The following is a 14116-nucleotide window of genomic DNA, read 5'->3' on the forward strand; positions in this document are numbered from 1 at the left end:
AAGATGATTATCTGGCTGTGGGTGGCTTAGTACCGAGGGCTTCAAGTTGTCTAACATAGGAAACAAGGGCGTATTGTCCAGTCAGGGTGTGTGTGTGTGTGTGTGTGTGTGTGTGTGTGTGTGTGTGTGTGTGTGTGTGTGTGTGTGTGTGTGTGTGTATGTGTGTGTGTGTGTGTGTGTGTGTGTGTGTGCATGTGCTTGCATGTGTGAGTGCGCGTGCGTGTGTGAGCGTGTATGCATGCATGCGTGTGTGTGTGAATGTGTGTGCGTGGGGATGTGTGCAAGTGCATGTGCGTATGTGATCGTGCGCATGTGTGTGTGAGAGTGTGAGTGTGCATGCGTATGCGTGTGTGCGTGAATGTGTGTGTGCGTGACTGTGTGTGCATGCATGTGTGCGAGTGTGTACACACGTGTGCGTGTGTGCGTAAGTGTGTGTGTGCGTGAGTGTGTGTGCATGCATGTGTGCACGTGTGTGTGTGTACACACGTGTGCGTGAGTGAGGATGTGCATGTGTGTGTCCGTGCGTCAATTCCCCTGAGGATACTGCCCTGTAGAAAGCTGCCACCAAGCACTTACTTGGGCAGCACGGTGGCGCAGTGGTATAGTTGCTGCCTTACTACGTTTTAAATGGGGTGAGAATCCAGATATCGGAGGTGCAAAGGAATCTGGGAGCTGGTGCAGGATTCCCAAAATGCTAATCAGCAAGTCAAATCAGTAGTAAAGAAAGCAAACTCAATGCTAGCATTGATGTCACGAGAGCTTGTATACAAAAACAGGGATGTAACGCTGAGGCTCAACAAGGCGTTGGTCAGGCCGCATTTGGAATATTGTGAGCAATTTTGGGCCCCATATCTGAGGAAGGATGTGCTGGCTCTGGAGAGGGTCCAGAGGAGGTTTACAAGAATGATCCCAGGAATGAGTGGGTTAACCTATGATGAGCGTTTGTCGGCACCGGGCCTGTACTCGTTGGAGTTTAGAAGGATGAGGGATCCCATCATTGAAATGTACAGAATAGTGAAAGGCCTGGATAGAATGGGTGTGGAGGGGATGTTTCCACTAGTGGGAGAGTCTAGGACTAGAGGTCACAGCCTCAGAATTAAAGTATATTATTTTAGGAAGAAGATGAGGAAATATTTATTTAGTCAGAGGGTGGTGAATCTGTGTAATTCTTTGCCACAGAAGGCAGTGGAGGCTGTCAGTGGATATTTTTAAGACAAAGAGGGATAGATTCTTGATTAGTACAGGTGTCGGAGGTTATGGGCAGAAGGCTGGAGAATGGGGTTAGGAGGGAGAGAGAGATAAGCCATGATTGAATGGCGGAGTAGACTTGATGGACCGAATGGCCTAATTCTACTCCTTTCACTTATGACCTTAAGACCTTACAGTAGCAATGTTACAAAATTTTGAGATTTTAAAAATCAAGTCTGCAATTTATCCCATCAGATAAAGCATACAAATAAGTTTAATTTGACACCTAAATTCACTTTCATATCTCAAGTATTTAAAAAGTTATGGCCATTTTCATACTCGGAAATTAGCATCTTGTTCCCTATTGATTTTCTATGGACATAACAAAAAAGCTGTAATCGTGGACAGTCAAAAGCCCATAACTTTCTTAAAAATTAAGAGAACTGAATGAAATTTTCAGTTATCATAGATTGAAGCATTCTGAAACAAATATAAAACAATCTTACTTGGATGACCTGAAATTAAAGCATATAATTAGTTAGTTACCCATTTGTAGCTAATTTCAAACTTCAATTACTAGATCTAAACATCTATCCATTTCTTAATAAATGATTAACATTTTTAAATAGCCTAAGTGTCCAAATAATATTCACAAAGAATTCACAATAAAACATGATTTTAAAATCTTATTTACATTAATTTATAGGCCAAATGGAAGGAATTTAGTGTTCAATTGCTGTAAATTAAAATCCATTTAAATCGGCTTTCTAGTGGGATCCTGTGAACGCGCTGGTTTAGAACATTCACATTGCGGTGGATTTGTGCCCCAAATGCCCAGAAAAATACTGCGGGATATAATGGGCCGAAAATGAGCTACTCGCAACATTAAACTTTGTATAAAGGGATCTTAAGAAGCCCTTTTTAATGTAAAAATAAACAGCCTACTTTCTGTTGTCCCCTGTATGAGATCCGACCCGTTGCCGGCAGTCGGGGGTTTAGAGGTTAATTTTTACACAACTATAACAATTAGATAAACCCCTTAAAAGTAATAATAGCTAAAGCGACGGAATCTTCCAGCGATTTTTCGTTAATAATTAACTAGGCTGAACATCCTCGATTTGAACAGCCTAGGGAAAATCGTGTTTTAAACCCGCCCCCCTCTAAACGGCGCCAAAATCGCGCACACGGGCTGGGACAGATTTTCAGCGATGCTTCAGGTACGCTTTGCAACATACCTACTTACAGTGCCAGAGACCTGGGTTCCATCCTGACTAATGATCAAACTCTGCATGGAGTTCGTATGTTCTCGAACGTAATCATTGCTGAAGTATGACCCATGAACCATCAACCAGAAGTTGGGATGATCTGTTACAGTTATACAGTCATAGAGTGACACAACTTAGATACACTACTTCCATCTGCCTAGTTCTAACGGAGATGAGGAAACACTTTTTCCACATAGAGAGTTGTGAGTCTGTGGAGTTCTCTGCCTCAGAAGGTGGTGGAGGCCGGTTCTCTGGTTACTTTCAAGAGAGATCTAGATAGGGTTGTTAAAGATAGCGGAGTCAGGGGAAATGGGGAGAAGACAGGAACGGGATACTGATTGTGGAAGATCAGCCATGATCACATTGAATGGCGGTGCTGGCTCGAAGGGCAGTATGGCCTACTCCTGCACCTACTGTTCATTGCCCCATCTACACTAGTTCCATCATGTCCCTCTAAATCTGTCCTATTCATGTACCTGTCTAAATGTTTCTTAAACATTGCAATAGTCACAAGTACCTCCTCCAGCAGCTTGTTCCATACACCTACTACTCTTTGTGTGAAAAAGTTACCCCTCAGGTTCCTATTAAATCTCCCCCCCTCACCTTAAACCCATGTCCTCAGAGAGGTGTATAAAATCATAAGGGGAATAGATAGGGTGAATGCACAGTCTTTTCCCAGGGTACTGACTCCAAGAACCAGTTGACATAGGTTTAAGGTGCGAGGGGAGGTAGATGAGGCAGGTGCAATATCAACACATAGAAGACATTTGGACAGGGACATGAACGGACACAGAGTGCTGGAGTAACTCAGCGGGTCAGGCAGCATCTCTGGAGAACATGGATAGGTGACATTTCACAGAGTACTGGAGTAACTCAGCGGGTCAGGCAGCATTTCTGGAGAACATAGAAACATAGAAACATAGAAAATAGGTGCAGGAGTAGGCCATTCGGCCCTTCGAGCCTGCACCGCCATTCAATATGATCATGGCTGATCATCCAACTCAGTATCCTGTACCTGCCTTCTCTCCATACCCCCTGATTCCTTTAGCCGCAAGGGCCACACCTAACTCCCTCTTAAATATAGCCAAAGAACTGGCCTCAACTACCCTCTGTGGAATACTACTCCAACTCTGCTTAATGTTGAAAGTTATCACTCACCTTTTTTATTTTCTGCACCAGAAAATACAGGTGCATTGTCGTTTTCATCAGCGATGATAATTTTAATATGTCCTAAAAAATACAAAATACATGTTTACTGTATAATACATTGATGCTGGTAAACTCTCAACATATGTCTGGGGAATAAAAGCTCAGCAATGATGGTCCAATTTCAACAGAGTTGCTGCCTTGATGATTGTGGATGAACAGCCATGATCACATTGAATTGAGGTGGTGCCTTGAAGGGACGAATGGCCTACTCCTGCACCTATTGTCTATAAGGTCATAAGTGATAACAGCAGAATTAAGCCATTCGGCACATCAAATCTACTCCACCATGGCTACTCTACCAGTGGGACGACAGATGGCGCAATGGGCTAAGTGTTCGGCTGGCGACCGGAAGGTAGCCGGTTCGAATCCCGCCTGGAGTGCATACTGTCGTTGTGTCCTTGGGGCAAGACACTTCACCCACCTTTGCCTGTGTGTAAAATGTAATGTAATTATGTGAAGCACTTTGGGGTCAATGCAAGTTGACTAAAAATGTGCTATATAAATAAGATTATTATTATATGGCTGATCTATCTCTCCGAACCCCATTCTCCTGCCTTCTCCCCTTAACCCCCTGACACCCGTACTAATCAAAATGGCAATGGAAGAGTCATGGAGCTATGAACGATGTTGTCGTAAGAGGTGTATGAGGCTGTGAGAGCAGCGATGGGTTGTGGCCTCACCTTCCTCACTGCTGTTTGAAGAGTGCACAGTGTTGTAGTCCACGGCTTGTACTCTGAGCCAGACCGCCTGGACACGTTCCCGATCCACGGGGCCACCGTAGACCAGAGACCCGGATCGCTCCATCAGCTGAAACCAGTCTTTGCAGAGCGAGCTGCCCAGCCTTCTCCCCTCCTCGCCCAGGCACCCCGCTCCCCGGATGAAGTAGTGCAGCTCCGCGCCTGTGTCCGGATCCAGGGCCTGGACAGTGGCGACGGTGGTTTGGAGCTCTCCATTCTCGCTGGCACGCACGTCGGAGAGGGAGCTGGCCATCAGGACGGGAGGCTCGTCATTGGTGTCCAGTAGGTCCACCTGGATGGTGGCGTAGCTGGCGGGGTCAAAGCCCAGGTCAACGGCTGCCAGCGACAGGATGTACCTGTGTGGACCCCAGTCGTAATCCAGCCTGGCCTCCGGCGCCACGCGCACGCACGCGGTTCGGGGCCGGTCTCCCGTCCCAGTGGTGACGGTGAACTGGCCTCTGGCCCCGTCTTCAATCCTATAGGTCACCAGCCGATTAGATTCTGTCGCATCCCTGTCCCAAGCCCATATCTCAAACACACACCCATCTGAAACACAAAGAGAAGTTGATTTATTCCTCTGAACACATTGGTAAACGTTATGTCCCTGTCCCACTTAGGAAACCTGAACAGAAACCTGTGGAGACTTTGCGCCCCACCCAAGGTTTCCGTGCTGTTCCCGGAGGTTGCCGAAGGTTGCAGGTAGTGGAAGCAGGTAGGGAGGCTGACAACCTCCGGGAACCTCCGGGAACCGCACGGAAACCTTGGGTGGGGCGCAAAGTCTCCAGAAGTTTCCGTTCAGGTTTCCTAAGTGGGACAGGGGCATTAGACCCAACAACTTTGTTGAGTGGAGGGGGCTGAATCACCTGCAGCTCAACACTGACAAGACTAAGGGGCCTGTCCCACTTAGGCGACTTTTTAAGCTAGTGCAGGAGACTCGCCACATGTCCGCCGGTGGTCACTGGCGAGTCTCCTTCATAGTCGCGAGGAGTTCCCGCATTCTTGGAAATAGTCGCGGCCTCAGTATGGTCGCCGCGAATTTTTCAACATGTCGAAAAATCTTCTGCGACCAAAAATTGGTCGCCATGGAGAAAATCGATATTCCTGTAGACGTAGGTGCTGTTGTAGTGGAGTCGCCATGTAGTTATGGGTAGTCGGGTTAGTCGTAGGTAGTTTTAGTTAATCGCCTTTGCTGACTGGTCATTTTCATTGGCTCATTGAGGGAAAAAAACGTAAGCACGAGGATTCAGAACCAAGGAAAACCGACCAGTAATGTTAAATGCGCGCTGAGCTTCACAGCCGTGTATCTCTGGCTTATTAAAAGTTGTCTGGCTTCTTAAAAGTGTCTCCACTCCTTCTCCCCACTTCTTCTCCCCCCTTCCCCCCTCCCCCCCTCTTTTAAAGGACTAACCGTACACTGTGCTAGCCGTCTTAACCTTCCTGTTCATGTCTGTATCACCTTGTGAATTTCAGACAGCGCTCCCCCGCTTTCCCTAACCCCCGCATTTGCTGTCTGTGTCTGTGTGTCTGTCTGTGTGTCTGTTTGTGCATCTGCGTCTGCATCTGCATCTGCGCCACTCTGACAGTCGGCGTTCCAGTTCCCGGTTTTTCAGACGAGTGCCGCGAACTTGACACTCGCCGGCATTCCGCTGAGAAATCGCCTAAGTGAGACAGGCCCTTAAGGAGTTGGTGGTGGACTTTAGGAGGAGAGGAACACCCCTGACCCCTGTCTCCATCAATGGTGTGGATGTGCAGTTTGCCAGGGAGTACAAGTACCTTGGAGTGTACCTGGACAGTAAACTGGACTGGTCCAGGAACGCTGATGCCCTGTACAAGAAGGGACAGAGCCGGCTGGACTTTTTGAGAAGGCTCCGCTCCTTCAACATCTGCAGTAAGATGCTGCAGATGTTCTACCAATCGGTGGTGGCCAGCGCCATCTTCTTCGCTGCCGTGTGCCGGGGCAGCAGGGCGAAGGCTGCGGACGCCAATAGGATCAACAAACTCATCAGGAAGGCTGGCTCCGTCCTGGGGGCGGAGTTGGAGTTGGATTCACGGGAGGTTGGTCTTGGAGGGGAGGATGCTCCTCAAACTGCGGAGCATCCTGGACAATACAGCTCACCCCCCTCCATGAGACACTGGCCAACCTGAGGAGCACCTTCAGCAACAGACTGGTTCCACAATGATGCATCACAGAACGCCACAGGAAATCCTTCTTCCCTGTGGCTGTCAAACTGTACAACTCCTACCCAATCCTTTCCACTCGTCATGTTTCATGTATTTTGTGTTTTTTATGACTGTTGCCAATTACTTCTACACTCGATACTCTGACCACCTGGTGACTTCACCTTCAAGGAGCTATGTACCTACTCTCCGAGATCCCTCTGCTCTACAACGCACCCCTGAGCCCTACCAGAGTTTCTACATCGGGGGTTCCCAACCTTTTTCGTTCCGTTCACCCCTGGCAACTTTAATAGCACCCAACAATGTAATTTCACTTATATATGAACAACTAATGATGAACAGATACCGATATACCAGAACCAAACACAGTCAGCCAATGGGAAAAATGTGTACAAATCCAGAATTAACTAATTTACCCCAGGTTGGGAACTCTTGTTCTGCGTTATTTGCAGATAGTTGCAGAAGCCTCTATCCTCACTTACACTGCAGAAGTCTGTGGAATTCTCTGCCTCAGAGAGGGCGGTGGAGGCAGGTTCTCTGGATACTAGATAGGGCTCTTAAAGATAGCAGAGTCAGGGGATATGGGGAGAAGGCAGGAACGGGGTGCTGATTGGGGATGATCAGCCAGGATCACATTGAATGGCGGTGCTGGCTCGTAGGGCCGAATTGCCTACTCCTGCACCTATTGTCTATTGCCTAATCCTGCTTCTTTCATTTCACTCCACGATAGACTTCCCAATAAATACATGGTTAGTGGAAGGGATTAGCGATGAATTGCTTCCCAGCTGTTATCAGGCAACTGAACCATCCTACCACAACCAGAGAGCAGTGCTGAACTACTATCTACCTCATTGGTGACACCCGGACTATCCTTGATCGGACTTTACTGGGTTTACCTTGCGCTAAACGTTATTCCCTAACCATGAATATATACACTGTCAATGGATCGATTGTAATCATGTATTGTCTTTCCGCTGACTGGTTAGCACGCAACAAAAGCTTTTCACTGTACCTCAACTAAACTGTAACCAATTGAAATTGAATGACATCTTGATCTCATCTACGGTTCTTACCCTGATGGTCTTCAGGAACAGCGACAAAATATGTGCTTTGGTTAAACACTGGGCCATTGTCATTCACGTCCTATAATATAGAATATTGACAGTAGTTTAGTTTAGTTTAGAGACACAGCGCGGAAACAGGGCCCTTTCGGCCCACCGGGTCCTCGTCGACTGCGATCCCCGCACATTAACACTATCTTATACCCACTACATTTACCAAGCCAATTAACCTACAAACCTGTACGTCTTTGGAGTGTGGGAGGAAACCGAAGATCTCGGAGCAAACCCACACAGGTCACGGGGAGAACATACAAACTCTGTACAGTCGGGATCGAACCCTTAGTCAGGATTGAACCCGGGTCTCTGGCGCTGCATTTGCTGGAAAGGCAGCAACTCTACCGCTGCACCACTGTTTACACATTTGTAAATCTGATGACCAAGGAAGGGCGGAGCCCACAATTGTCCATTGTTGGCTGGGGAAAAGGTGATAACGTAGGGATACAGGGATGTGAACAGTGGAACTGGCAGGACAGGCAGGACAACTAGGGTGGAGGAGGGAAAGGGATGGAACACAGGGGTTAAATGAAATTAGAGAAATCTATGTTCATGCTGCTGGGTTCAGTTTGGTGTTGCAGCGCAGAAACAGGCCCTTCGGCCCATCGAGCCCACGCTGACCAGCGATCCCCACACACTAGCACCATCCTACACACACACACTTGGGACCATTTACAATTTTACCGAAGCCAATTAGCGGACAAACCTGGAGCGTGGGGGGGGAAACCGGAGAACCCGGAGAAAACTCACGCAGGTCACGGGGAGAACGTACGAACCACGTACAGGCAGCAACTCGTGGTCCGGATGGAACCCGGGTCTCTGGCGCTGTGCGGCTGCAACTCTACCGCTGCGCCACCCTGCCGCCCGCTGGAAATATGAAGCAAGTGCCCCGGTTTGTTATCCTACCTCCACCGTGATGGCGACTTGAACCATGGAGCTGCGGGCTGGAGTCCCACCATCAATGGCTTGGACGATAAGATGAACAACTCCATTCAGAGATGCATCCATGGACTCTCTGTCCACTGGTGTAAGCACAGATATTACTCCACTGGAAGCATTGATGATAAAATGTCGAGCATGGGCTCCATCAATGATGGTGTAAGTAATTTCACTGTTCGCCGAGTTCTCCTGGTCCTTGTCAATAGCCTGGAAATGATAAAGTAACAGGATCAAGTCAAGTCAAGTCAAGTTTATTTGTCACATACACATACGAGATGTGCAGTGAAATGAAAGTGGCAATGCTCGCGGACTTTTGTGCAAAAGACAAACAACAAAACAAGCAAACAAATTATAAACACAATCATAACACACATATTCTTTTACATAATAAATAATGGAAGGAAAAACGTTCTGTAGAGTTAGTCCCTGGTGAGATAGGCATTTACAGCCCGAATGGCCTCTGGGAAGAAACTCCTTCTCAACCTCTCCGTTCTCACCGCATGGCAACGGAGGCGTTTGCCTGACCGTAGCGGCTGGAACAGTCCGTTGCAGGGGTGGAAGGGGTCTCCCATGATTTTATTTGCTCTGGAGTTGCACCTCCTGTTGTATAGTTCCTGCAGGGGGGTGAGTGAAGTTCCCATAGTGCGTTCGGCCGAACGCACTACTCTCTGCAGAGCCTTCTTGTCCTTGGCAGAGCAATTCCCAAACCAGATGGTAATGTTCCCGGACAAGATGCTTTCCACCACCGCTGCGTAGAAGCACTGGAGGATCCTCGGAGACACTCTGAATTTCCTCAATTGCCTGAGGTGGTAAAGGCGCTGCCTTGCCTTACTCACGAGTGCTGAGGCGTGTGATGCCCATGTCATATCCTCAGAGATGTGGACTCCCAGATAGTCTTGGCATTATTGTTGGAGGTTCGAGCTAATTCCCGGTTAATTCCCGGGATGGCGGGACTGTCATGTGCTGAGAGAATGGAGCGGCTGGGCTCGTATACTCTGGGGTTTAGAAGGATGAGAGGAGGTCTTATTGAAACATATAAGATTATTAAGGATTTGGACACGCTAGAGGCAGGAAACATGTTCCCGATGTTGGGGGAGTCCAGAACCAGGGGCCACAGTTTAAGAATAAGGGGTAAGCCGTTTAGAACGGAGACGAGGAAACACTTTTTCTCACAAAGAGTTGTGAGTCTGTGGAATTCTCTGCCTCAGAGGGCGGTGGAGGCCGGTTCTCTGTATGCATTCAAGAGAGAGCTGGATAGGGCTCTTAAAGATAGCTGAGTCAGGGGATATGGGGAGAGATTGAAGAGTCCTATCTAGCTCTCTCTTGAAAGTATCCAGAACTTTGGTTTCATCCCACACTCCAAAGATGTGCAGGTTTGTAGGCCAATTGGCTTGGTATAAATATAAACATTGTCCCTAGTGTGTGCAGGGTGGTGTTTGTGGGATGGGATCGCTGGTCAGTGTGGACCCGATGGCCCGAAGAGCCTGTTTCACGAAACTAAATGCCAAACCTACTGTACATGTGGTCCAAATTATAATGAATAACATGAAATCAAAATGCCTGTACTGATAAAACAGATTGCATGGGACTGTTCAACTCTAGAATGATAAATAATGTTTCAATAAATACCGATTCAGAAGAAATTAGCAGCCAATGCTTTGTCAAGAGTGGTTATTAGAACACGTTTCAAGTGGCAGTTGTGTGTTTGCACTAACCAGCTGTCTTGGCCTCGACAGCAAGGCCCTGGAAGGTATAATATGAAATTGTCTACAGAAATGATCAGTGGGGTCACGGCCAGAGTGCAGGCCCTGGCAAACACATTCACCAGTTTGATGAGAGATTTTAGTTTAGTGTAGAGATTCAGCGTGGAAACGGGCGCTTCGGCCCACCGAGCCCGCGCCGGCCAGCGATCCCCGCACACTTACACTATCCTACGCACATTAGGGACAATTTTACACATACGCCAATCTAATTAACCTACATACCTGCACGTCTTTGGAGTGTGGGAGGAAGCTGCAGATCTCGGAGTAAACCTATGTGGTCACGGGGAGAACGTACAAACACTGTGCAGACGGCACCTAGAGGCAGGATGGAGCCCGGATCTCTGGCGCTGTGAGGCAGCAACTCTACCGCTGCGCCACCATGCCGCACTAGATATTTGGAGGTGATGCCACACAGAACCATAGACTGGGTTGTCCACACTTAACATCGGACATGGAACAATACAGGGGCGGCACGGTGGCGCAGCGGCAGAGTCGCTGCCTTACAATGCCAGAGACCCGGGTTCGATCCCGACTAAGGGAGCTGGCTGTACGGAGTTTGTACATTCTCCCCGTGACCTGCGTGGGTTTTCTTCGGATGCATCGGCCTCCCACCCACACTCCAAAGATGTAAAGATTTGCAGGTTAATTGGCTTTGGTGAAATTGTAAATTGTCCCTTCGAGTGTGTAGGATAGTGTTAGCGTACTGGTCGGAGCGGACTCGGTGGGCCGAAGGGCCTGTTTCGGCACTGTACTTTTTCCCTGCGACGGCATGGGTTTTAGACTTTACATTAGACTTTAGAGATATAGCACAGATAAAGGCCCTTCGGCCCACCGAGTCCATGCCGACCAACGATCACACCGTACACTAGCACTATCCTACACATTAGGTACCATTTTGAATTTTACTGTCACCAATTATCCTACAAACCTGCACGAAGGGCCTGTTTCCATGCTGTATCTCTAAAGTTTAGTCTATTGATACAAATACATCAATAGATGCTCCTGAACACATCATCAGTGATGTAACCTGGGGTCATTGGGTGTTTCGGGTCTTTCAACATCAGACACCCTCACCCAGGCGACCCAGCCGTGGTTGATCAGACCACGACTTGTGTTCAGGTGGCATTCGCTCCTCCCCATGGACCTCTTCTCCTGATCCAGATACATCTCGAGGCCTTCTCCGCTGCCTCTGTGGTGTTCTTGATGACCCTTCTCCTTGCCACTCCGTTGATGCCCAGTGCACTCAAGGCTTTGTAGAGCGATTGCCCTGCAAAACCTCTGCAGCCAACCTTGATGGGCATACACCTTGCCTTCCAGCCCTGCTTGCGGCAGTCTATGACCAGCTCTTCATACTTGGCCAACTTCCTCTCATGGGCCTCCTCCAGACGGTCCTCCCACGGCACTGTCAGTTCCAACAAGACAATGTTTTTGGTCGCCTCTGAGACCAGGAGGATATCTGGCCTCAGGGTGGTCGTGGCAATGTGCTGTGGGAACTTCAGCTGTTTCACCAGGTCTACGGAAAGCTGCCAGTCACTGCCTGGACCAGGAACTTGATGCGCTGTGGTTCAGCCTGCCAGAGCTCAGTCCATGTGACTTTTCGGTCCATGGCCTGCTCCCACCTTGTCCAGGCTCCCTGCTGCCTCAATCCAACTGCTCTGGTACACCTCTCCTCCTCCACCACTGCCCTCACTTCCTCCTGGACCAGCCTGCGCCTCTCCTTCCCCTTGGCCTTGTCAAACTGGGGAGATGGGAAGATTCCCAGGCCTGCCCTTCCCCGAGTCACTGCTCCCACCAGGACTCTGTGGCGTATCCGGGACTCTGCTTGCAGCTCGGCTTCGCCGGCTCTCCACTTCCTCCCAGTTTTCACCTCCACCCCTGCTTGAGCCACCTTGGGGTCGCTGGAGTCCCTGTACAGCATCACCTCTCTGGCCCGAGTCACCTTGAAGTAAAGTACATGCCAGGTTCAACTTCTCTGTCTGTCCATTAGGCGTACCTCTCTGAACTGGTGAATTGGCTTCGGTAAGATGGTAAATTGTCCCTTGTGTGTAGGACGGTGCTAGTGTACGGGGTTTAGTTTAGTTTAGATATACAGTGCCGAAACAGGCCCTTTGGCCCATCGAGTCCGCACCGGCCAACGATGCCCGCACATTGACACTATCCTACACCCACTAGGGACAATTTACCCATACACCAAGCCAATTTAACCTATAAGCCTGTACGTCTTTGGAGTGTGGGAGGAAACCGAAGATCTCGACGAAAACCCACGCAGGTCACGGGGAGAACGTAAAAGTCCGTACGGACAGCACCCGTAGTCGGGATCGAACCCGGGTCTCTGGCGCTGCAAGCTCTGCGAGGCAGCAACTCTACCACTGCGCCACCATGACCGCCCTATCGCTGGTCGGCGCGGACTCGGTGGGCCGAAGGTGCCTGTCTCCGCGCTGTGTCTCTAAACTAAACTAAACCGAACACAAAACTGAACCGAGATTGCCAGCACTGGTTAGTGGGACGAAAGGTGCGGACAGAAATCAGCGCGTGGATGCCCTTCGGCATTCCAACGTTCTCATGCCTTGTAAGAAACCGCAAATATAATTGCCATTTCCACGGATCAGAGGTGATTTAGTGGAGGGGGTCTGGTGTCATTGCAGTTATGTAACTAGGTAGTTAAGTGCTGTTACTTTAAGTTCCCTAGCCCCATTAACTGAATGTGTGGAACATTTGGCAACACTCACTGTGGTGAGCCGAAGATATTTGCCTGCCACTACAGCTCCATAACATCAAGCAGTAAAACCCTTTGGCACTGATCATTTAATTTGATCCTTGACTGGAGAATTCAGATGCTAAGCCACAGTTACAACCATCCAGGCTCCCCATGGAAATATATACCCAGCATTAAAGTTCCGTGGCAGCGCTTTCCTTGCAGTCTTCCGAGACAGAAAAGTCACACTATGAGGGAATAGGAACCATATTTGATCCTGTAAAAACCAAGGGCGGCACGGTGGCGCAGCGGTAGAGTTGCTGCCTCACAGCGCCAGAAACCCGGGTTCCATCCTGGCTACGGGTGCTGTCCGTACGGAGTTTGTACGTTCTCCCAGTGACCTGCGTGGGTTTTCTCCGGGTGCTCCGGTTTCCTCCCACACTCCAAAGCCGTGCAGGTTTGTAGGTTAATTGGCTTCTGTAAAATTGTAAATTGACCCTGGTGTGCGGAATAGTATGAGGGTATGGGGATCGCTGGTCGGCACGGACTCGGTGGGCCGATGGGCCTGTTTCCGTGCTGTATCTCTAAACTCTAATAACTCTGGATCAAAAGCATCAATTACACACAAACAACTGATCAAACACTGTGAGTGAAGTTGCCAAACTATTAGAGTGGAAACAGCATGGAAACAGGGCCTTCAGCTCAACGTGCCCACACTGACCAACATGTCCCAGCTACACTAGTCCCATCTGCCCGCATGTGGTCCATATCCCTCCAAACCTGTCCTATCCATGTACCTGCTAATTGTTTCTCAAACATTAGTCCCAGCCTCAACTACCTCCTCCGGCAGCTCGTTCCATACACCCACCATCCTTTGTGTGAAAAAGTTACCAAAGATAGACACAAAGTGCTGGAGTAACTCAGCGGGTCAGGCAGCATCACTGGAGGAAAAGGTTTTGTAGAAAGAAGGTGACGTTTCGGGTCAAGACCCTTTGCCAGACTGAGAGTCGGGGGGAGAGTGGGACTC

General features: G+C 49.0%; 1 protein-coding gene across 1 annotated transcript in view; it reads right to left on the minus strand.

The window, feature by feature from the left end:
• Positions 1–14116, minus strand: part of LOC129695250 (cadherin-related family member 2-like) — an 86220-nt gene that overhangs the window by 40290 nt on the left and 31814 nt on the right. The window contains 4 exon segments of the mRNA XM_055632037.1: positions 3612–3683; positions 4343–4945; positions 7651–7720; positions 8599–8838. Of these exon segments, the coding sequence (XP_055488012.1) occupies positions 3612–3683; positions 4343–4945; positions 7651–7720; positions 8599–8838 (985 nt within the window).

Source organism: Leucoraja erinacea, chromosome 3 (genome assembly GCF_028641065.1).
Source record: "Leucoraja erinacea ecotype New England chromosome 3, Leri_hhj_1, whole genome shotgun sequence".
NCBI classification, from domain to species: domain Eukaryota; kingdom Metazoa; phylum Chordata; class Chondrichthyes; order Rajiformes; family Rajidae; genus Leucoraja; species Leucoraja erinaceus.